Consider the following 23,734-nt stretch of genomic DNA (forward strand, 5'->3'; position numbering starts at 1 on the left):
GCGAAACGGATCATGCGGTAACTGTTGCTGGGGCCGGCAGCGGCCGGACGAAAGCCAGCAAAGGGCCTCGGGACTGGGGGTAGCACTGGCCCCCCCCCCCCCCGCCCCCACCTCCTCCCGTCAGTATTACCGCCCGTTGGTGTCCTGTGAACGCTCCCACAATCCCATGACACGTTAGGACCTGGCCGGGGGTGGGGGGGTGGGGGGTAGGAGTCGCACCTGGCCCCCACCCGCCGGTGGCTGCTGTGACTTGAGCCGTTTGCTGAAGGCGGGCGGCGTGACCCCGGAGGGCCCGTCCCCGCATGGTCGTGTGTGTGTGTGTGTGTGTGTGTGTGTGTGTGTCCCCGCTCCGCAGCCCCTCGGCCCCTTCCTTTGTTTCTCGCACCCCCCTTTTTCCCCCCCCTCCCCGCTGCCACCCCCTCACCGAAGCTGAACGTCCCCGTGTCCCTCCCCGCGTCCGTCACCGCTCCCGCACCGTCCCGGGACGTCAGAGTTGGGGGTTCCTGGAGGCCGGTGCCCACCCCGGGGCCGGGGGGGGTGGGGGGGGGTGTGTGGTATTGGTGCTGCCTCGTGCCCCCTTTCAAGCGTTTTTTTTTTTGGGGGGGGGGGGGGGGTGTGTTGGGGTTTTTTTCTTTTTTTTTTTTTTTTTTTTTCTTTTGACTCTGTTCCAGGACTTTGGGACTGTGACTCCCCCCCCCCCCCCCCCCCCCCCCCCCGCAATAATTCCTGGTTGCTTTTCCTGGCCTCGACCCTCGGCCTGGCAGCCCTTGGCGGGGGGAGGGGTGGGGGGGGGTGGGGGGGGAGGGGGGTGGGGGGGGGGTGTCCCCTCAGGTGGGTTTGAACCTGGGAGAAGCGCCAGGGCCAGAGCTGGGCAGGAGCCTGGTCCCATCCCGGGGGGAGGCCCAAGTCCAAGCCCATCCCCAGCGCCCCCCCCCCCCCGCCCGGGGGCAGATGTGGCTGCAGTGGGGACACACACACACACACACATAAGAGCCAGCCCATGGGAAGGCAAACATGGCAGCCCAAAAGTTCTACCAACCATTACACCACCACCCGCCCCCCCCCCAACCAGGCCGTCTGGGCTCAGGAGACCCCCCCCCCCCCCCCCCAGTCCCTTTCTTTGCTCTAAGAGCAGTGACACCCCCCCCCAGAATCCCCGTCCGCCCCCCCCAGTCTCATCCCTGCAGGTCAGATGGTGACAGCAGCATTGTCCCCTCCCTTGTCCCCTCCCTGGCTGTAGCTCCCCCCGCCCAGTGTGACACCCCCCCCCCCCACCCCGCCCCCCACTGTCCTCCGGCTCTTTGTTTAGCACTAATTATTTGTCATGTTGATTATTTAGCATTAAAAAACCCAAACATTCTATTTTAAACACACTGGCTGCCAGTGGCCAGGAACCACCGCGGGGGGGGGGGGGGGGGGGGTCCATCAGGGGCTGGGGGGGGGGCCCCCCACGCCAAGGGAGCCCTAAAACCGTGGTCACGGGCAATCACCCACCGCCTTGGGGGGGGGGGGGGGGGGCGCCCCCTGAGCCTTGCGGGGGGGGCTCAGAGCAGCCCTAAGGGGATTTTGGGGGGGAGAGGGGGGTGCTCAGCCCCTTCCACCCCCATTTTGGGGCAGGACCAACCCCCCCTTGGGAGGGGGTCGGGGGACAGCTGCCGCCCCCCCCCCCCCGGGGGCCATGTAAGCAAGACAGGGCACAGCAGGGGTTAAACCACTAAAAGTTTAATTGCATTATTACTACAAGAATAAAGGATACCTGAGAGCCTCTCGCAGTGCCCGAAGTTTTAATGTAGCAGAATCACAACCCCTTAAAAACAAGAGTAGAAGCCGCCCCCACACACACAACCCCCCCCCCCCAACCCCCCCCCCCCCCCCCCCCCCGCGCCAACACAAGTCGCTCTAAAGGCACTGAAGTGCTTGAAACCCAAGAGATTACAAAGCAATTTGTTTCGTTTCCTTCCTCTAAAACTCGTAGAAACTTTAGGTTCTTCTCTATTATTAAACATCATTTACACGTTCGCAGCCCCACGCGATACAGCTGGGGGGGGGGGGGGGGTTCGGGGAGGCGAAGGTTTGGGGGGGGGGGGGGGGGGGGGACGGACCTGGCCCAGGGGCTGGGGGAAGCGCTGGTTGTTTTTATATTTTTTTCTCCTTTTCTTTTAAAAGCCTCCCCCCGCCCCGGCTCGGTGCCGTTCAGCTGAATCCACCTGCAGCGAGGGGGAGGACGGCCCCCCCCCCCACCTCCGCGCCGCTTTACAAAAAAAAAAAAAGGAGAAAAAAAAAAAAAAAAAAAATAAAATAAAAATAAAATAAAATAAAATAAAGGGAAATAAAAAAAGAACCAAACCCTCCCACCCCCCGGCAAACCAGCCTTCCCCACCTCAGGAAATAAGAAGGGGGAAAAAAAAAAAAAAAAACAAAAAACCAAAAACCAAACCAAAACAGAACCCAAAAATCACAACAGTAGCTTTTCTCTCTCTCTTTTTTTTTTTTCTTTTTTTTTTTTTTGTGTCGCTTTTAGTGTATGATACAACTTTACACGGCGTGTTAGAGGTTATTCACAAGGAAATAAGAAGGAGCCCCACGTTAAGTTACTGAAATAATGACTCGCACAAACACCCTACCCCAAGCACAGGCGCTAAACGAACAGAACAAGTAGAAAGTTCCTTTGCCGGATGTTTTTTTGTTTTTTTTCCTCCTTCCCCGCAGGCGATGGGGGGCCGCGGTGACAGCCCCGGCGCAGGCGGGACCCCGGGGTGCCGGGGCCGACTCTGGCACGCGCGGGGACGCGGTTCGCGGTGGCCGAGGGGGAGCCGCTCCGCGCCACGCCGAGGAAGAGGAGCAGCCGGTAAAGCCCGGCCCGAGCAGAGCCCTCGACACCCAGAGCCGGTGGGAAGCGGGGGGCGGCGGCGGGTGACGCCAGCGCCCCTGGGAAAAGCCCCCCAAGACTCACCGTCAGCGTTTCAGTCTGTAACGGGATTCGGCGGCAGTTTTTCCCTCTCCTCACGGCTCCTTCGCCCGGAGAGCGGCCCGGCCCCGATCCTGCTGGGGCACGGGGAGAACCCCCCCCACACACACACCCCTCGCTGCAGCTTCGTGGTGCCGGGGGGGGGTGACGGTGCCACCAGGCTCCTGCTAATATCACCCAGAGGCCTTTCCTTGGCTTCGGTTTTTCCGCTGACAAACGAAACTTCTCCTCCTCTTCCTCCTCCTCCCTGAGGAAGGCTGCCAGCCCGGGGCCCCGCGCGGCGTCCTGGGCACGAGGCGAGGAGCAGCCGAAGCCCCGGCGCCGCCTCGGGTTAGTGCAAGCGGTGGCGAAGGGGGAGCGGGGACACCGGGGCCGGCGAGCGGAGCCCCACGGACGGGACGGGGTGTCTCTGCGACGACAGCGACCGGCCACGAGTCGAATCGGCTTCTCCCCACGGCCCCCGGCAAAATACAAAATAAGCGACATTCAAAAGGGAAAGAAAAGAAAAAAGAAGAAAAAAAAAAAACAACCAAAAAAAAAAAAAAAAGGTGATTTTGCTGTGACATTGTTGTCAGCACAGACGGCTCTGTCCTGCCATGGCGAAGTCCCCCCGGGTCCCCAAGGGGCTGCCGCAGCCTCGGCCGGGCTTCCCACACGGCACAGCGCGGCCGGGCAGAGCCCGCGGTCTAAGAGAGGAGCTGGCGACTCGGGATGGCCAACACTGGCCGCGGGGTGGGAGGCGTCACTCTCCCCTCCTCATCCCCGCGGGGGAGGAAGGCCACCGTCCCTCCCCGCGGAGCGGCTGTGGGGGGGGTGACGTCCCCGCCTGAGGACAGAGCAGCGAACAGTGAACAAACCGTTTGGTCTCCCCGAGAGCGGGGCAGTGAGTCTGGACTCTGCCCTTCAGCTCCGGGACAATAAGGCAGCCGAAATCCTGCCTTCCCCCGGCTCCCGGCCACCAACGAGGTGGGACAAACCCCCGGCCCTGGGGGACGCCGGCCGAGCCCATTCAGCCAGCCGGGCACACGGAGTCAGGTCGGATCGTGCCGGCCGGCTCTTCTCTCTCTTCATGGCTCCTTTATCCAAAACGCTGCCCAGGAGGAGGAGGTGGAGGGAGGGAGGAAGGGGGAGCCCAGGCGGGCACGGGCAGCCTCCGTCGCGAAGAGCTCTGTGCTGATTATATACACGTATCTCGTTCCCCCTCTGCCCAGGGCCCTAGTTTTCGGGGCTGGCGTTCTGCCTGGCACGGATGAAGGCCATGCCGTGAGTGCGGAAGTGCGTCTTGAGGTTGAGCTGGCTGTCGAAGCAGCGGCCGCACACCTTGCAGGAGAGTTTCCCGTCGGCCGCGTGCTGGGCGCCTCCTTCCAGGGGGCTGCGGGGCCCCGGCTCCTCCATCTCGCCCGCTCCCTTCTTCTTCTTGTGGGTGATGAAACGGTGGCGGTTGAGGGAGACCTGGGAGGTGAAGCAGAGCCCGCACTCCCGGCACTGGTGGGAGCTCTCGTCAGTCCGGTGCTGGGGGATGTGTTCCTGGAAGTCGGCTGAGCTGCTGGCGAGGTAACCGCATTTTCGGCAGCGGAAGGGAGCCTTGCGGTCGCCCTTGGGGTTTTTGGAGGGAGGGGTGGTGCTGTCGGGCTCCTCGCTGCACGAGTCGCCCTCGTCCGAGGACAGCTTCCGCTTCCGACTGGACACCTACGGGAACGGTTTGGATAAGCTTTAATGGATGCCCGATTTGAGCAGCTCCTGGCAGAACCCAGCCTCCTCGGGGGTTTCCCAACGGGCTCCTGCAGAGGTTTGCTCGGATAAAGGCCCCAAGAGCTGCGTCCCTGCCGGTAACCCCAGCCGAGGGGCTCTCACAACAGCCTTCGACTCGCCTGTGCCCCTCGTGCCAGGCGCCTTCGCCCCTCGCACCCTGGGGCAGCTCTAAGCCAGAGGGGACATTTTGCCTTCTCCCCGCACGCAGCGAGAGGCTGAGCCAAGTTCCGTCCCTGCCGTGCTGGCAGGGAGAGGCGGGAGCCAAGCAAGCTGCGCCCAGACGGGGCCCGCACCCACCCAGCAGGCGCTGGGCCTCCCAGAGGGAGGGAGCTGCCAGTCCCGGGCACTGCAGGACGTGTGGAGGCAGGGCCAGGGCTCAGGGCGATGCCTTCAACCCTGCCCAAAACCTCCGCAAGGCCCCAGCCCTTTGCGAGCCGCCCGAGAGACCAGAGACACCCCGTACCTGCGTGGTGCCGGTCCCTATCCGGGCAATAACGACCTCCTGGCTCTTGGTCTGGTCGGTCACCTTGATCCCGTGTCGCACCTGGATGTGTTTCTCCAGGATGAGCCGGCTGCTGAAGGTCCGTTTGCCCTCCGTGCAGTACCTGCAGGGCCGGGGCGGGGAGGCAGTGAAGGGATGCTCCGCAGCGAGGAGCCCAGCCCCAGGCCTGGCTCCCCCGGGAAAGCTTGGATCTGGCATCCTGACCCCCAATTCTACCCACAAATGTGCTCACCCACATCCCTCTAGAGGGTATAAAACCCCAGGCTCCTTCCCGGTACCTCCTTCCCCTCCTATTTCCAGGCCACTTGTTCAATCCCCATCACACTCGAACCACCTGTAGCTTTATCCTCCCCGCAACAGCTTGACTGAGGAAAACCAAAGTCGCCCCTCTCAAACCAGACCCCTTTTCTCAGCCAAACGCGGAAGGTGCTGTGGGTACCGGCAGGGATAGACGCGCTTGATCCCTTCGTGATTCACTCGCACGTGTCTCCGGAGGCTGGGAGCGGAGCAGAAGGAGCGCTCGCACAGGTGGCATGGGAACTTCTTCACCGACTGCAAGAAACAAAGAGGCGGGTGGGTACGGCATGGGGAGCCTCCGAGAGGCCGGAGAACGGGACTCCCCGCTTGCCTGGGGAAGCCAGAGGTGGGAACTCGGCGCTGCCTCAGATTTCCTCTCCTTACCCATCCCACATTTGGATAACGAGTATCTGGTCTTTGCTGTTCACCAGAACAGGTAACGTCCCTGCTCCCCAAAACCTCAACCCCAACCGAGTTTGTGCTGGGGGAGAAGGAATGCCCAAACCACGGCAGAACACGCTCCCGGCCCAGCAAGAGCCCGGGTGTCCTGCTCTGCTGCTCTGTGCCACAAACATCCCCCCCCAACATTCCCAAGGGCTTGGCAGAGCCGGAGCTGGAGCCTTCTCCTCACCTTGCCGTGGTCCTTCTTCATGTGGGAGACGTATTCGTCGCGCTCCGGGAACCAGGAGTGGCAAACGCCGCACGTCCACCCGCTGCCCTTCGACTTGTTGACCGTCTTGCGCTGGAAGCGGCTTCGCTTGGTCTTGCGCAGCTCCGGGGAGCTGGGGGGCTCGTCCTCCTCCGTGGAGGACGACGAATCCTCTGAGATCTTGGACACGGGGGTTTCAACAGGCTCCTGCTTCGGCGTGAGCAGGACGGTCGCCTTCTTTGCCAGGTCTTCCTTGGGCTTCTGGGGCTGATGAGTGTTCTGGAAAGCAAAGACAAGGTGTTGGCAGCTGTTTGGGGCCGGGATTTTCCGCCAGCACTGCGGCAGGCTGGAAGGAACGCCTGCCCACCCCCAGGCTCGTGTCCGCAGGCTTTGGGACAGGCAGTGCGGGGACAAGGGAACCAGATCTCAGGGCCTTGCTGCGTCAGTGAAGAACTGTCGGCCCTAATCCGGCCTCCTGTGCCCCCGGTGAAGGATAATTAGCAAATATCGATATCAACAGGTTGTGCACGGAGCGCCGCAGCGGTACCTTGAGGTGCTCCAGCATGGTGCGCTTCTGGGCGAAGAGCAGCGGGCAGTCCGGACACTTGAAGACACTGACCCGCTGGTTGAGCAGATGCTGGTCGAAGTGGGAGGAGAGCAGAGGCTTGTGCGTGAAGACCGTGTCGCACATCGCACACTTGTAAATCATTCTGTCGGAGGAAAAAACACCACCGTCGGCACAGCCCAGGTTGGGATCAAGAGGAACTTGGAAGAACCCCTTTGGCGAGAGGGAGGAGAGCAGCCCCGGGTGCAGTCTGACCCACGCCAAGGGACGGGGAAGCGAAAAGGAGACGGATGCAGCTGCCCACACTGGTGCTGAGCTCTTCCCCCACCGTCCCGCCCGCTGAGGATGCTCCCAGTTCTCCCGGAGAGATCTGCTGGGACGCCAGCTCACGGGGAACACTTACTTGGACTGCTGGTTGCTGAAGCCAGGGTGCTGCGTGTAGACGTGCGCGTGGGCGCTGGGGGCCGACTTGAACGCCATGGGGCAGATGGGGCACTTGTGGAACACCTCGCAGTGGGAGGTCTGGATGTGGGACTTGATGGAGTTGACCCCTCCGAAGACCACAGCGCAGCTGGGACACCTGGAGAGCGGGAGGAAGGGGCAGGGGACAAACAGCACAGGGAGCTCAGCCGTGCCACAGAGACTGGGGCACACCGAGGGCTAACAGCAAAGAGAAACCGGGGCATGGGAGCCCGCGCCTGCTTCCCGCGACTTGGGAAGAGCCCCCGCCCCAACCGACACCAGGATCCAAAGCTGGGCTCTGGGAGGATCCCAGTTGGGAGTAACCCGTCCTGCCCATCGCTGGTGGATCCAGGGCCCAGGCAGCTCATCAGAAGGAGCAGAGCAAGGAGAGATTGCTGCCAGCCATGACTGAGGTGAAACAGTGGCCAGGAGGTCCCAGGAGGAGGAAAATTCCCTCCTGGGAGGGTGATCAAGGGGTGAGAACCAGAGAAGGGGTAAAGTGAGATGTTCACCCTCAGCCCTGCACCCAGCACCGGTGGGGAGAAGGAATGGGGATTCCGGCCCCACCTGCAAAATGGAAACCCGCCGCGGACTCGGGACTCTCCCCTTCAGTCCCGGTGTCCCCCTCAGGTCCCTCTGCCCCGAGCGCAGGCTGCGGAGCCTTACCTGTACCCGACTCTGCGGGAGAAGTGCAGACAGGCCTCCTTCAGGTGGCTCTCGAAGTTCGCCAGGAGGAAATTCCCTCCGCACTCGGGGCAGACGTGGGGAGGCCGGTTTTTGTGCATCCGCTGATGGGCGTTAAAGCTGCAGCGATTGGACATGATCATGGGACACGTTGTACAAACCTGAGGGGGGGTGGGGGGGGGAGAAGAGCATCGAGAGGTTCAGCCTGGCAGGTACCACGTGTACAAAAGGGCTTTTAAGCCTCTTGCACAGACGGACTGGCAAACAACCTGCAACAGCCAAAGCAGCCCCAATCCACGTGCCGCCGGGGAAAGAGAAGTGCCGGGACTCTGCAGGGCATGTTTTAGGAGATAATCTGCTTGCACCAGCTTGCTGGGTAATTGTTGAGGGCGTTTCGCACGCAGACAAGATGCCTTTTCCAGGCTTTTCATCACAGATGGGTCCCAGATGCAGCGCGTGCCAAGGGTTAGCCAGGGACCAGCCGCTCGGCGAGGGAGTTTTACCGGAGGGAGCGGGGGCATAGTCAAACCAGCTGCCAAAACCGTTTTGAAACTATTTCTAACTCCACACCAGCGTATGGACACGGGGATGTCGAGGGGAGAAGCTGACAAGGACTTGGAAGAAATGGGCCGGAGCTTCCGACAGGAGCTGCTCTGAAAGATCCGATTACCGGAGCAAAGGTGGGGCAAGGAAGGCAAGGGGCAGCCCCCGGCCAGGTGCCAGGCACAGCAAGCTGTCCTCAGAGGGGCCGGTACCCAGACTGGGCTCCAAAGAGACACCCAAGGGCCATTTTGGCAGCAGGGCAACAGGAGGGAGCGAGGGATCGGAGAGGGAAGAGCAGCTAAAGACAGCCCGGGAGACGGAGCAGGGACAAGGGGCACGTCGGAAAGGGTGAGGGGATGAAAGGCAGCAGGTGAGGAAGAGGATTACGGAGGCTTATGGCTTCAGCCATCCCCATCCCTCGCTGTGCTGAGGAAAGCCTCTGGGTCTCTTTATTTTAAAGGAAAAAAACTTGTCCGTAGGCAGTGCTGGTTTAGGGAGGAGTCCGTCCGTCTGCCGGGTACGGGGACAAAGCCACTCTGGTTCGGGGAAGGCTGGTAACAGGTTTTGCCCTGCCAGCAACTGCTGGTTGAATTCCCAAGCTCAAGCACTCCTGGCAGATGGGCTCCCTCGGAGCTAGAAACACTACGCTGCCGCATTCGCAGGCAGCAGGTGCCTATGAGGAGATAAAGACCATTTCCCCAGGTTCTCCTGTCCCTGATCTCCTCCCCTTTGTGCCCTCTTGATGCTCCTGCTGCAGCCCCGCTGTGGACACCCCGTCTTCGGCGTGTCCCAAGCCCTCCATTGACACCAAGGCAACGAGAGGGGATGGGAGTAAGAAATCCTCCCGTTAAAGGAAAGCTCCTTGGGACAAACCATACATGCATGTGAATCTTGGCGCTCCTGGTGACCTTCAAACAGAAAGCAGCCCTGCTCCGTAGCAGCAGGGCCGTAACATCTGCATCTGAACAGCATCCTGGCTACAGCAGCAGCTTCAAAGTAAACAGAGTTACCAGGAAACAGCAAATTCCTTCTATGCAAAGGAAGCCGAGGGGGTCGAACAAGGGGGCTGGATGTCTCAGGACAAAGGGAAAGGTGAAGACATGCCACAGGGAGGACAGGACTCCTCCGTGGACCCATTTTCCCTCCTTGCCTTTTAAAGGTCATCCCTCGGCAGCGTTAATCCCGTGTGTTTGCTGGACGCTGCCTGCCCTAACAAACCAGGATGTGCCGGCAGCAGCAGGAAGCGCACGGGATCTCAAGGTTGGCTCTCAGAGAGGAGGGGGAAAAAACAAACAAAAAACCAACCAAACAAACAACCCCACGCACCCTGGTTTCTCCAGACTCCATTTGTGCTTCAAGCTGGCGAAAGAGGAAGCAGCGCCCAGGGCTCTAACATGGCTCCGTGGGGACGGCTACATCCCACAGCGGGTGCCGGCAGGCAGGGCACCGATGCTCGGGGACCCCCTCTTCCCTCCTGGCTGCACCCCGGCTCCCGCACCCACGGGGCAGCTTTACCACCAGCCGACATCAGCCTCCCTCCCCTCCACCCAGTGCCTCGTGGGCACGAGCCAAACTCTGGCTCGGGCGTTTTCCTTCCTGCAGGAGTTTTACATGGGGAGGAATCGGGCGTGCACAGGCAGGCGCTGCCTGGCTCACGTTTGGGGAGTCCTTCACTGCTGTCCCGCAGCCCCAGGGACACTCACGTCCAACTCCCACTGTCCCTCCCACATACATACCGTGCTGCTGGTGGTCCCCGTGGTCACTGCCTGCTGGAAATGCGCGGCCAGCCCGGCTTTGTCTTTGCATTGCTCTTTGCACTCCAGGCACCTGAAGCAGCTGTAGTTGGTCTGCTCTGAGCTGTTGCTCAGAGGCAGGATGGGGAGGTCCTGAGCCCCGTTGGCTGCGGCCAAGGTGTCCTGAGCCACACCAGTCACTTTGCTAGCGGGGAAGGAAGTCACCGAGACCAGGGGAGTGATGTCCGGCTGCCCGATCATTTGATCCAAAGCGATCGGCCTCATGACCAAATGGGAGCACTGCATCACCAGGCCTTTGTCCTTGTGCTCCCGGGCGTGCAGGAGCAAACTGCACTTGTTGAAGAAGACGAGGCGTTTGGTGCAGTGGTTGCAGGTCACCTCGATGCGCATGCTGCGCCGGTCGTAGTGGCGAGCCAAGCTCTTCTCCAGGGCGAAGGAGTCCCCGCACTCCAGGCAGCGGTAACCGAAGGGAGGCAGGGCGAGGCTCGCGTCGGCCGGAGGATTCAGGTTGGGTTTGTACGTTGGCAAAAGGTTTTTACTGTTGAGGATCTTGTTAAAGGCTTCCACGAGGCTGGACTGGCTCCTGGAAATGACCGTGCCCGCGATGGTGGGGGACGGCTTCTGCGGCTGCACCATCACAACTGTGGTGCCGTTGACTTTCTGGTTGGCCGTGGTGGTGATGGTGGTGGTCTGCGTCACGGTGCTGATGTTGGTCCTGGTGTCGGCTTTGGGCAGGGTCTGTGGCACCAGGTTGATGATGTTCTTGGCCACGGCTTTACCCGTCTTTGCCGGCAGCACCACAGATTTTTGCTGAGCCACGCTGGCAGCGATCAGCATGGCGCTGCTGGCATTCTGGATGGTGGAGACGGGCAGGACCGTCCCTTTGAGCTTGGTGCCGTTGCCAAGCTGCACACTGACGATTTTGGGGCCCTCAATGGTTTTCAAGGGACTGGAGAGCTCCATTTTCTCCTTGGCCACCTCCAGCGCGATCCCTTCCTCTTTCTCTGCCGATGCCGAGAAGCCGGCACCCTCAAGAGAGGTTTCCTGGGAGCTCTGCTCGGCTGGCCCCTTGGTGGAGCCCGGCTCTGAGTCTGATGAGACTCTGGTCACTGTCCGGGTGATGCTGCCACAAGAGGTTTTGATGGTTTTAATCCGCACCTTCAGGGGCCGCGAGGAATTGGAAGAAGGGGAATCATTGTTGTTGTCTTCTTCCTCCTCCTCTTCCTCAGCGCTGGACATACTCTGCGGACTTCCCATTGACTTCTCCAGAATTTCTTGCTCTTCCTTGAGGGTGATGTTGTCCAGCTGTTTTGGAGAACTGGGGAGTCTGGGGCTTTGTACCACCGGGGAGGAAGGCTTGAAGAACGGCTCCCGGGGGCTGGCGGGCGAGCGTTTCACTTCAGGAAGGTTACTGGTGCTGCTGTCCAGGTTTGGATCAGAACCGGGCCAGGACGTGATGGGAGAATCATCCGTGGAGTAGCGAACGGTGACTGATTTCAGGTGATCCAAGGGACTGTCACCCAAGGCTACAGCCAAACCCTTCGGGCTGGCTTCGCGGCCCACCTCCTCCGAGTCAGACTCCTCTTTTTTGATGCAGGGGATGGTCGGAGGGGACCCATTTGCACCCCCTGCCTGGCTTGTTTCGAAGGACTGCGGGAAAGTCGGGGGCAGGTTCTCCGTGCTCTCTCCCATGGGCTCCTTGCACTCCAGCGACGGGGTGGGAGACGGGGAGAGGGAGGGCACGGCCAGGGATTTCTCTTTCGGCTTACACTCCCGGGGTCTGTCAATCAGGTTGGCAGCGTTGTCTTCATTGGGATCGGGGCTAAAATGGGAGAAGATATCCAGGGGTTTGGGGCCTTTTTCCTTCACCCAGCACTCCCCGTTGGAGGATGCCACAGCTTCCACAGACCTGGAGGTGGGCGACCTGGGCATCTCGGTGGCCCCAAAGCCATTCTGCAGCAAGCGAGGCCCAATGACGTGTCCATCTTTGCTGCGCCCATCCAGGGCATCGAGCTGCTCGGGGCAGACGGTGTTCTTCACGATCACGCTGACAGCAGTGATGTCCGTGTGGGGGAGGACATGGTCAGGGGGTCCTGGCTCCCCGGGGACTTGCTTGATGTGAGCGTCAGCTTCCTCATGGCCAGAATGGATGGCCTCGTTGGTGTCGATGTCAGGAATATCGAAAGCTGCCAGAAGGTCATCGAAATCCGGAGTTTTCATGTCACCCATGGCGGGGAATATGGCAGAGTCTGCAACAGAGCAAGGAGAGAAGCATTAGCACCGTGACCCAGGCAGGCGGATGAAGCCATCAGAGCCACGTAGCAGAGACTCGGATGGGAACTTGCTTCTCCCGAGCCCCACGCTAAGCACGAAATCCCCGTGCCGCATTCCCTTTGAACCCCAGCCTTGCACCCCTCGGGCAAACCATAACGCTTCTCGGCCTTTTTCACTTCGTTTGTTTGCTTATCATTTTTTGATCTCGAGCCAGGGCAGAAGAAGGTTCAGAAGAATCCCAGGGCCTTGGGAGAGATGTTCGAGACCACGGGATGCAGCCTGGCCAAGGACAGCACTGCCCCAAGGCCGGAGCAATTCCCCACGTATGTACAAGCTGAGGGCAACAGCTCCGCGGCAGAGGATCGGCGGGTTGCAATGAATCACCAGCCAGACACGAATCAGGACGAGAGCTGCAGAAAGAACGAAGGCCTTGCAAGGGGAACACCCCGTCGGGGGCACTCGATATGACGCGGGAACCGTCCTTCCCCCCCCGGCAGCAGCAAGGCCAGTCCCAAGGCCAGGCCCACGAGGACACGGCTCACAAGGAAGGCATCCAGACAATAACAAGAAGACTCAGGTGAGAGACCTCGAACACGTGGGCTGTGGAGCAACGGATGAAGAAACGTGGGAGGCTGAGGGGAGACATGGCAACAGGTTTCAAAACATGGCTGCGGCGGAGACAAAGGGAATAATGTTCCTCCTGTCGCTGCCGGCTGGGTAAGAAATCCCAGGATTAAGCTGCAGCCAGGGGATGTGGCTTAGGCAGGAGGAAAGACTCTGATTTATAAGGATAACCAAGCAAAAGATCCCACTAGGCAGGAGGACGGGGGACACCCCACGTGTTGGAGAGCAGCTGGACGTGTGTCTGCCCAGGGGAAGTGGATCCGCCGGGAGGGGATGGGGGGGTCTCAGGGACAGTATCGGGGTGCGCTGTCCTTGGGTTTTCTGCTCTGTGAAGGGTGGACGGCTACTCCTAACGTCAGTCAGCAAAAGTGAAAGAAGAAAGAAGAGAAACCTTTATCTCGGAGGCTGTGAGGGGTCAATGCAAACACCCTGCCGCGCCGCGGAGAGCCAGCCCTGGCAGTCACCTCTTCCCCCAGCTGCCGCAGATCAAGCCAAGGCCACTGGAGCCCTCGCTGCCCGCCTGCCTTCGCCCTGCCCTGGCCCTGCCTCCCGCTGCAGCAATCTGCTCCTCCGCCAGCACAGCTCATGTGCCAGGGACATGGCCGCAGCTGACGGCCCGGCCCAGCCGCTCCAAGGAGACTCACAGCCTGTCCGGCTGTCCCTGCTGGGGGGTGGCAATGGCAGCGGGAAGGACAGGCAGCAAAGCTGCTCCAACGGCCACGGCAAAATCCACCGGCAGCAGACCAGACCCTGCGGGACGGGAAAGGACAACGTACATGGTGGGTAAATCTGCTTTTTGCAAAAGGGAGGGATTCCCTGACAGGAAGCTCAGTTTAAAACCCACCAACGCTGATGGAGAAGTTTAGCCTGCGTGGCCGGCAGCTGGGGGACCAAAAGCCTCCACAACCCAGTGCTGGAAGCCCTCGGCCTTGCCACGATTTATGCCAGAAACAAGTCACGGCTCTGAAACCTGCCAAACCACCAGCAGGAAGAAAACCTGCAGCATTTGTCTCCACAGATTAACCCGAGCATCCTCCCGGTGGTGGCACATCGCAGGCACCTTCATCTGTCTCATCTTCGGGACACAGCATCCATCCCTTTGTCCTACCGGCTGCTGCGGTGGGGAGTGGTTCAGAGTCCCCGCAAACAGGCAGCTGCGACATGAATTATTTTAATAATCTCCTCAAGTCCTGTCCGCCTATTTGTGAGGAGTGGGATGGATGGATGGACGGATGGACGGATTCTTAGCGCTGGCCAAACTGGCAGCAGAGCTAATGAAGCTGGTTTCCATCTCTCCTATCAGATCAGGGATGAACACAGACTAGTTTTCTCCTTGTGCAGGAGCAGCGTCTCTTCTCAGACACGTCCCTGTATGACCCTCGGGCTTTGGAGACCACAACAACCCTCGCCCCTGTGCAACCCGGAGCAGCCGGTTCAGAGTTTCGGCGCTTCATCTCGCCTCGACGCGATGCTCCAGCTTCCCGCTGGTCACAGAAAGGCTTTTGCTGACGGCTGCAGCCTGGCAGCACGCAGCATCCCGGGGAGAGGGCACCACATCACGGGCCAGGAATGCGTTCCTCGCATGCTGGTGCTGCTCAGGGGAAGGGTCGTGTCCTCAGAAGAGCTCCTCTGAGCCTCCATGGCGGTTCCCATTTTGGAGACCCCGCGGTGTGCACAGAGGCCAGACAGACTCCCATGGCAAAGAGCTCCGTCCCGCAGCGTTCATCCTTTCCCAAACTGGAGGTGGATGGAGGAAACGAGCAGAGCTGGTGCCCATCCCCTCCATGGCAGCATCTGGGAAGGAGCAGCAGCTCCCATCCGAGCTGGGTTTCCTCAGAGGCGAGCGGCAGCGATCACAGCTCCACTCCGCTTGTGCCCAAAACAAAAACTACCTACTACCTTGTGCAGCTGGAAGTCTCTCGACCAGTCTTCACCCTCTCCTACGCGAGTACCTGGTGACAGAACAGTGCTGGAGGCCAAACAGAGTACAGAAACAGCCTTGGCACTGCTCTCACACGTGGTTTGGTCTTTTTTTTGTACCTGGCAAACCCCCTTGTACGCCCAGTTCAGCTATTCTCAGGCTTAGCCGGGCTGCAAAGACTCTGGTGGTTTTCCCGACAGACAGCTTAGTAAGGAGGCTTAGTCTAGCTTTATTTTTAACTCTCACCATAGGTCACCCCAAGGGGATCTCCGCCGGGTGCAGCACGGGGTCTGTGGGCCACCAATGAATCCGCTGCTCCAGAACGACGCTGACATTTAAAATGCAAGTGGGTGCCTTTCTACCAGCATTGCTTCTGCCAACCCCCAGATCCCGTCGCAGCACTGCGGGGGAAGAAGTTAACATGGCAAGTGCTCGCTGGCTCTTAAATCTCCACTAAAGCCGAAGGGGAAGATGGGACAGAAAAGGCAGGTCTGTAGGGCAGGAGTAATATTTCTAGCCTGCAAAAGCACAAAGGATTCGACATCGGAAAAAGCCACTGGGAGGCAAGAAAAGGAAGACCTGGGCGGAAGGCATCCATGCCACGAAATGGAAAACCACCGCGGTGAACGGCAGAGCCACCTTCTAGCCAGGGATGTTCCCGTGAGAGCAGAGCAGTCTCCCCCAGGGACGCCGAGGAAGCTACGGCACAGGCCTCACCAGCCAGGCGGCGGAGGGGATTCTGCTAGCAACAATTTTGTGTGTGAGGTTGAAATACACAGGAATGAGGTCTCAAAGAGCACAAGTCGGATTGTGCTTCTTTACCTCTCTATAAACGCATGAGGTTTTTAACCAAACGTCCTATTCCACTTTGGGATGAAGTCACAACGCGCCTGCGTTTCGGGGGACAGAGACTGTCCTTACAGGAGGGCTGATAATCTAGATCCCAAAAAAAGAAATTAGCCTTTGCTGCTGGTTACCGCGATTGCCTGCGTGTGCCTCCCAGACCCTGCTCTGCCCGGTCTGTGCCGCTAAACGTCTCCTTCCAGCACCGGCTTTGGGGAAGCAGACTCATTTCTGGGAGATTTCAACAAGTTCACCCCGCTTTCTAAAGCCAGTTTTCACCACGTGCTCCTCCAGGCAATGCAGAATTTCAGCCGCGACCTCAGTGGAGGGAAGGCATCGGTGAGAGGACCAGAAGGAAAAGCACCAGGCTTTAAAATACTGCGGCAGGGGGAGATACCGAACGCTACGCTCCTCTCCCAGCGCTGCCATCTGGTTCTTCAGCACAGGATCTCTGCGTGAGAACGGCATGACACAAGGACATTTGTTTTTCAAATGACTTTTCTAATCACCGTTTAGCAGGATACAAATATTTACAGTAAAGTGGAGAAAAACAGGTTGCTACGCTGGAAAAGATTCCCAAGAAGAAAAAAGGAGAAGCGAGGGAAATTCTCCTCCATCCTGCACGGAGGGAAATAGTGCCAGCTCTATCCCCAAAGTGGGTTCGGGTCGGCAGGCTGAGCGAAGCCTGAAGGGATGACAATGGATCCGTCTTCAGGCTCGACACTGCTTCTCCCTGTGACAGGGGATGGCTCACAAGCAACGCAGAGGAGCCAGCCTTGCTGCACCCCCAGCAAGGCATAAATCCCCCACCATACCTCCCCAAGCAAAACCAGACCAGGCTGAAAACACAAAGCTGCCGAGAAGAGCTTCTCTCCTGGACAGGACGCACGCCAGGAAGCTGGTGAACCTCCGTGGGGATGCTGGTGCGGAGCAGAGCCCGGAGCCGCTGGCAGAGGCAGGACTGTGCGCCGCAGCCAGCTCTGGCACAAAGAGGTCGCTCCCATCTCCGAAGCGCTGGTTTGCGTCACCACCGGCTCCTCTCGCCATTGATTAAGGGAAACGGAGCGCTCTCGTGTGCTAAGACCACAAAGGACCAGCCCAGAGCTCGGCCTGGCTTATTGCTTCTATTTGTGCTCAAGATCTGCTCTGCCGTAAACCCTTAATTCATTTTTATCAGGCTCTCCGACGGGGAGAGGAAAGAATGAACCCACAGGCTCTGGGCTCACAGATGGGTTTTAAATATACCCCACTCATCCTTAAGTGTTTCCTTCGATTTTTCCATCCCAGCCCCTCACTAAAAAGTTTCTGGCCTTTCTTGCCTTTAAACACCCTGGCTCTGTCTTGGCCAACCATGCCCTCCTTTTAGCATCCCTGCTTTTAAAAGCAAAACTGATTACGGATCCTCTGTCTCTTTTTTAAAAGCTCACAGCTTTAAGGCAGGAATGAAGTCATTTACGAACCGTTCATCGCTTCCGCGCTCTCAGAGATGCTCTTCAACTGCTGGCTTCCCACGAAAGGGAGGCTCCTCCTCGCAGGAGCCCCTGCGCAGGGCTGATTACACGAGGATTTCTCCTTGTTTGGTGTTAACAGGAAGGTCTCCGCCCCAGAAGGGGTTTTTTTTTGTTGTTCTTAGAAATCCTAAGATCCTAATCTTAGAAGCCCCGAGATCCCCCAATTAAGCCCCTTCTGTTAGAAGAGGGTCATGGTCTTGAGTCAGTAACTCCTATCAAGAAGAGCCAGCAGAGACAGGCAGAGCCCAGCTCCGCCTCCAACTCTACCAGGCCGACATGGGGAGTTATTCTGGTAGCTCAAAACACAACTATGTTCTTAGGCAAAAGAATTATTTTTCTTAGGCAAAACAAAGCCAAAGAGGGGGGAAGGGAAGGTATTTTTAACCTTACTGGCTAATCTTGCCGCACAGAAAAATAAAGAGTTTACAAACAAGCACCGGCTTCACGTGGAAACAGCTCTCTGATGGGGACAACGGTGTCCCAGCATGCGCTAGCCCTCCGCACGCAGGCTGCCTTCAGAAGCACGGGCAGGACCCGTCCACGCTTGTGCAGCTCAGAGCCGGTCCGATCATCCATCAGCACGGTGGCCACCGGTCCCCTGGCTTCACGGCACGGGGGAGAGAAAGAGTCAATCTTTTCCATTTGTGGAAAAGATCCTCAAATCCTCTCTGGATTTGATGGGGAAGAGCTGCGGACAAGAAGGTTGCCAAACTTGTTTGCCAGCCTGCCCTGAACATCGCAGCCCCGGCTCTAAATTAAAGGCCAGGAGCCTCCACATGTGAAAGTCCCCGCTCTGTGATCCTGCCTACTACCAAAAACACATCAAAGCACGCGGGGCACAGGATCACCCCGACAAACACCCCACGGAGATGGTTGCCCTGACGGAAAACACAAGGCCATGCACCTCTGCGCAGCGGACAGAGCAGGGCTACAGCTCGCAGCCGGCACTGCCGGCCACCCCACTGGGAGACGGCACACGGCGATCGAGACACGTGCCGCTCGGGAGCGGGATACATCCCGGGACCAGCAAGGAGGCCGAGCTGGGTAACCCAAAGCCCTGGTGAGAGAAGGAAGTTGGCAAAGGCTGCCAAGTCCGAAACCACAGAGTTACTAGTGTCCCCTTTCCACCCCAAAGATCCCCTTTCTAACCCAACCGTGCTGCCGATAAAACCGCCCCATGCCTGCGAGCCGTAGCCTTTCAGTAGGTGACTCCTAAGGTCAGGAATGCCAGACGTCACTTCTCTATAAGTGTCCCCAAGGTTACACGGGGTTTTGAACTGAAATCATCAACACTATGCTAAAACCAGCGCTTCCTCCAGCAAAGCACAAGGCTGGAGAGACAGGGCTAGAGCTGAAAAGCAGCCGCAGCCCGTTGTTTGCATAATGAATATACACACACACGCAAACCCTAGCAAAAGCAAATGACACCAATAATCACCAGGCTTTCAGTTTCAAGCCGAAGGAGATAGTTTCGCGTTAGTTTGCTGTTCGTAAAACCATCCCCAGCATCCAGCGCGGCTGCCCAGGCTCTGCCTGCATGGGGAGGATATGGCTCTCGCAGCTTTGCTCCGGGTCAGTTGTGTCACCACTGGCCGGTCCTACATGGGACATAAACTGGGTGCAGGGACCACAACCAGCAGCCCAGCACGCTTATTAAACAAGCGCAGGTACCTGGGATGTAACGGTGTCTGGCTGAGACGCGGCGGGGACGCGTTTGAGCTGGTGCCTGGCAGGAAGAGGAAGCAGTTCTGATAACTGTCTGCTGCGAGGTTCAGGTTTCTGCCTGTCAGAAGCGCAGGAGGCCGGGCAAGAGGCAGGTCTTGGGTTGCTGCCCTCCACGGCACAGCAAAGACGATAAAAATCCACAAGGGTTGGAAGAACAGCCACGAGGATAAGATTCCACTTTCCAGGTTTGAGTCCACAGACCTGCAGCTCCAAGTCTGGAGCAACCCAAGCCCAGATGCAGCCACGCAGGAGCCCAGGTGTTTCCCACCACCAGACAATCCCCTGCCGGAGCAAGACTGTCACAGGCGAGGCCCAGACAAACCAAAGCCGAGCTCCTATTAGCGAGGCAGAAAAGCTGGCCCAGGGCTTACACCGGCCCCAGCTCCATCGCAGCGCCACCGAGACGCAACCCTGAATCGGTCTGGTTGAGGGGAACCACTGCGAGCCCCCCAGAAGTTAATGAGGCTTACAGCTGAAATAACAAGACAGTGAGTAATTGCTGAAACACAACTGTCATTTTTATGGCTCGTTTGCTTATTTAGTCTACCACAAAAAGATAAAACGTCGTTAAAAACCTCCTCTCCAGCAGCCAAGCCTCCCTTGAAAGAAAACCTTACTCGTTCATTAGGAGGGGTTTGCCCAGCTCACTGTTTCAGGATGCTGACACCAAAGTTGGCCACAGCGCGTGTGGAGACGCCGCCGCTCTCCTTTCTCCAGACTCCCCCTGCTTAAATCTCCCCCCAAAACGTGCCAGCTCCGCTCGTGCCATCAGCTCAAATGGCTGCTCACCCATTGCCACCCCATGTCCTCCTCCGTACGCCAAACCAGAGGCAATTCTCCATCTCCACGCCACGTTCCTGTGCTGGTCCCGTACCAAGTCAGGCCAAAACATATTCAAAGGATCCCGCGCTTGCAAACCCTCCGGCTGTGCCCACCACACAGCCCTTAAAATGCTCACACCAGTTTTGAGATCCGCTTTCCCACGGCAGCCGCAGCCAGGCCAGCACTCGCAGGCGAGGGGGTCCCAAACGCCGCTCAGCCCCAGGTTTGGTGCGGGCATGGGCGACCGCGCACTCACCCTCGACGCCAAGAGCACCCGAAGGGCTTCCCACCACACGTTTTTGGCACGAGACCGGCAGAAGCACCGAGCCCCCGGCTGCCCGCCACCGAGCCTGGCCCACCGGCCAGCAGGGCGAGCGGGAGCCGCTCCAGAGCAACCGTAGCAGTTCAGACAAAAGAGCCTGAACGCTGGGACTATTTCAAGGGCTTGCTATTTTTAAAAGCTGCTTTTCCTGTTTCTCTTCCTGACCCTCGCGGGGACTTGGTGCCCGCCAGCAAGTTTGCACCAAAACAACACGAAAAATTACCCTCCAAAAGCCAACTTTGGAACAAAGTTAAGCCGGGTTTAGCCCCCTGCCGCCCTCCCGCATGGTAGGGGGCCTGTGGCCCTGCCTGCGGCCGCCGCGTCCAAGGCCAGCGGGAACGGGAACGGCTGCGCTCCCGGCACCACGTGACAGGCGGGATTAGCTTCCGAGGCACAGAGGAAACCTTTGACAAAGCCTGTCCCCGTGCCGCTGCTCCCAGGCCTCGAGCCCGTGGCCTCCCTCGGGCCGCTGGTGCCCAGGGAGCCCTGGAGAAAAACAAACCTCCACCATGGGCACCTGCAAAACACAAAATAATAAGGGCAGGTTCACCTGGCTGGCAGAGAGCCGAGCGGATCATTGCCTCCCTCATCCTCCCAGGGCTCTTGGAGCTATTTTAAAACTGATCCCCTGCTAAAAAGCCCCAGCCTTTGTGCAGAGGAGACGTCACCGGTGAGAACAACTGTTTTTAATGAGCCAAACGAGTGCTGGGTGTTATACAATCTCACTCCCCGGCGCAGACAATCTTTAGAGGGCCTTGCCAGGGCGGGGGGGTGGAGAATGGGGGGCAAATTCCCCAAACAACAAATTTGTTGCACCTGGCACAGCTTTTCTCCATTTCAGTGCCTCCCTTCACTCTCCAAATCCTCCCCAGCCCCCGTTACTAGCAACTGGTGGAGAGGAGGAAAGAAAAGCCCCTGGTAGCCCCGCTCTCGGTTGCGTACGCAGCAGCCAGCACGCATCTGTTCCCCTTCCCTTCTCGCCAGCGCAGCTCCTCCTGCCGCCGCGTTCCCACAAAACAGCCGCATTAATGGTTGATGCAGCTGGTGCTGGGGATGGGATGGGATGGGCGGCATCTGCCCCGGCAGGGAGAAAGCAGTGGCCCAGCAGCTTTGCTTTGCCTTGCCCTGCCTTCCCCGCAGCCCTGCAACTTGTCAGAGAAAGCACGGCCGGGAGCAGAGCCCAGAGCGCGCTGCAGAGCCACTGCCCGGATTTCGTGGTCGAGAGATTGTGCGAGATAAACGCACGGCTTTCCTTTCTTTTGGGACTACAAGTGTAGCTTTGACAAGTTTTGCACAAGTTGGTAAGGGCAGCCGTGGCTTTGCAGCAGCAAGGCACTTTCAACTGAGTGGGTTTTGTTTAGATGGCTTAATTTAAGTTTCTCGCTGCAACACGCGCTGCTCCAAACAGGGTGTCTCCAAAAAGGAAAGTTTCCTGAGAGCAGCCAGACAGAGCCCTTCCCCCCAACAAGAAGCTGAAAACAACTTGCAATTTTTCAAGTGACACAGAACAGTGTCATTCTACTGCCCAAACTGAGGCCAAAAAGTAAATAAGATTTCAGAGATGAAAGGATTTTAAGAGATATTATTAGTCTGATGGCAAGCTGCTAAGGAATCACCAGGAGGGATCGCTCGCTCAGAAAACACAGGCTGTGCTGCTCTCAACACAGCACAAAACAGGCACTGAACCTGCAAGAGGACTTTGTTTTTTATCTCCATCTCCAATCAGCATTTCCCTCTTAAGCGAGATCTGGCGTACAGGTAATGTCCTAACGAGCTCACACTCTTGACGAAGTTGGGTTTTAGCCCCTGCTCCCTGTTACACCTGAGGGAACTGAGGCACGGGGCGATGTGAACGCCACACCAATGAAGCCAGACCCGGCCCGGGACCATCTCCCACCACATCAGCACTCATTTTGCCACCGACGGAGCCCACCCCGCCGAAACCCCGTACCTGTTGGGGCTACATCCTTCCCCTCTCCGCTTTCTTCGCTTCTGCGTAGGCCCCTCCTGGGCCGGCTGCTCTGGGAAGCACCTCCTGGTATCTAGCACGGTGCCAGACAGATCCTCCAACTTCAACGTTCATTAGCTGCCCCTCACTACCTTCCACAACTAAAATTAGTTTTGCTAATATAAAAGGCAGAAGGGATTCAGCCAAGCTTCGGAAGAGATAACACAGGTCAGAAGAGAAACAAAGGTTAACATTAAGAATGGCTCCTGCACGTTAAAAGTCTTTATTTAATTCCATGTCCGTGGATCCAAAATTAAAATCCGTGGACCCACAGACACGGAATTAAACCTCCCACAAGCCCTTTTCTCCTCTTTATCACAGTGGAAATATTACCTTCCCCTTTTCGGGATGCAGAAAACAGGTAGAGGAGAAGCATCGCGGGCAGCAAAGCAATGTGGGGAACAGAACCGGCACCCCCATGTCCCCAGCCCTCACGGAGCCCTAACGGGGTTTCTGCGCCCGGCAGCCCCTGCTCATGCCTGTCCCACGCTCCTCCGCGCCCCCAAATGCTTTTCCGCCCCTTCCCCTGCAGCATCCACACCTCGAGCAACCCGCAAAGTCCCCCGGCCATCACCCCGGTGACACGCCTCTGCTCCCACTCGCATCCACTTGCTCCGTCATCGTAGTCCAAACCCACACAGCCTATTTCCAAATCACGGCACCCAGCCCCTCGCCAGCACACGAGATTTCTCTCTCTGCCTCCTGATCTCCTAAGAATTTGCTTATCTAGCAAGCCTTTAGCAGCACAGTTTGCAAACGCCGTCCCCGTTACGTTTCCGGAGAGGCAGCCGCTGTGCCAGGGACCCGAGCCCGGTACTGACCTGATGGGAAGGAGCTTCTGGATGGAGCGGAGAGGGAGGAAAAAGAAAAAAAAAAACTGGGGGGGGGGGGGGGGGGAAGGGACAGAGAGTGGTCTCAGGTTTCACGTGTAGGAGAGGGGGAAAATGATAGAAAGGCAGGCTGGTTAAACAAGAACCAGCAACACGTCCTACTCCCAGCATGACATCATGAGGTCAGGGCTCAGCGGGGACGGCTGCAGTGGGAGGGGAGGTTCAGAGGAGGAAAAAAAAAAAGAGAAATAAATAAAATAACCCAGCACCGAACTCCTCTGCGCCCCTGGCACTTTGGGAGGGCAGCTCTGGGTACAGCGGTGGTCCGACGGCAACTGCTGGTGGCTCTGCAGGCAGTGGCGATGGGAGCCGGAGGGGTCCCTCCCTTGCCTTGCCCCCCAGCGCAGCGGCTGATGGCTGGCGCGGCCCCCCCTTCCCCTGCCATCTGCCAGCGCCGGGATGCAGAAACTCCGCAGCTCAGCCTCCCCACTGCTGCCATGCAGGGCAGGGTGCGGGACAGACGGGGGGCTGCAAGCAACAGCAGCGGCTACGGGGTGCTCCGCTGCATCAAACCAGGTTTCTCTGCCTGCCCGGCAGCGTTTGCATCCTCCCTCCACCTGAAACCCAAAGCAAAATCCTCGATATTCCTGGAGTGGCTCCTCCCTATCTCCATGTGTG

At 58.6% G+C, this 23,734-nt stretch overlaps 1 protein-coding gene across 6 annotated transcripts in view; it reads right to left on the minus strand.

Moving 5' to 3' along the window:
* Positions 1–2,295: 2,295 nt before the first annotated feature.
* ZNF687 (zinc finger protein 687) overlaps positions 2,296–23,734 on the minus strand; it is a 30,752-nt gene continuing 9,313 nt past the window's right edge. For 2 of the 6 annotated variants that reach the window (XM_054182809.1, XM_054182806.1), the window contains exons 2-9: positions 10,159–12,425; positions 7,862–8,040; positions 7,137–7,313; positions 6,716–6,878; positions 6,151–6,447; positions 5,662–5,774; positions 5,184–5,325; positions 2,296–4,657 (exon numbers count right to left, since the gene is read on the minus strand). In XM_054182809.1, the coding sequence (XP_054038784.1) occupies positions 4,184–4,657; positions 5,184–5,325; positions 5,662–5,774; positions 6,151–6,447; positions 6,716–6,878; positions 7,137–7,313; positions 7,862–8,040; positions 10,159–12,405 (3,792 nt within the window). In that variant the 5' untranslated portion in view covers positions 12,406–12,425 and the 3' untranslated portion in view covers positions 2,296–4,183. Of the gene's footprint in view, positions 4,658–5,183; positions 5,326–5,661; positions 5,775–6,150; positions 6,448–6,715; positions 6,879–7,136; positions 7,314–7,861; positions 8,041–10,158; positions 12,426–17,298; positions 18,810–19,020; positions 20,116–20,441; positions 20,759–22,169; positions 23,067–23,734 lie in introns of those variants that run through there. The other 4 variants (XM_054182805.1, XM_054182808.1, XM_054182807.1 and 1 more) reach the window with 4 other exon arrangements.

The sequence above is a fragment of the Rissa tridactyla genome, chromosome 23 (assembly GCF_028500815.1).
Source record: "Rissa tridactyla isolate bRisTri1 chromosome 23, bRisTri1.patW.cur.20221130, whole genome shotgun sequence".
Taxonomy (NCBI): Eukaryota; Metazoa; Chordata; class Aves; order Charadriiformes; family Laridae; genus Rissa; species Rissa tridactyla.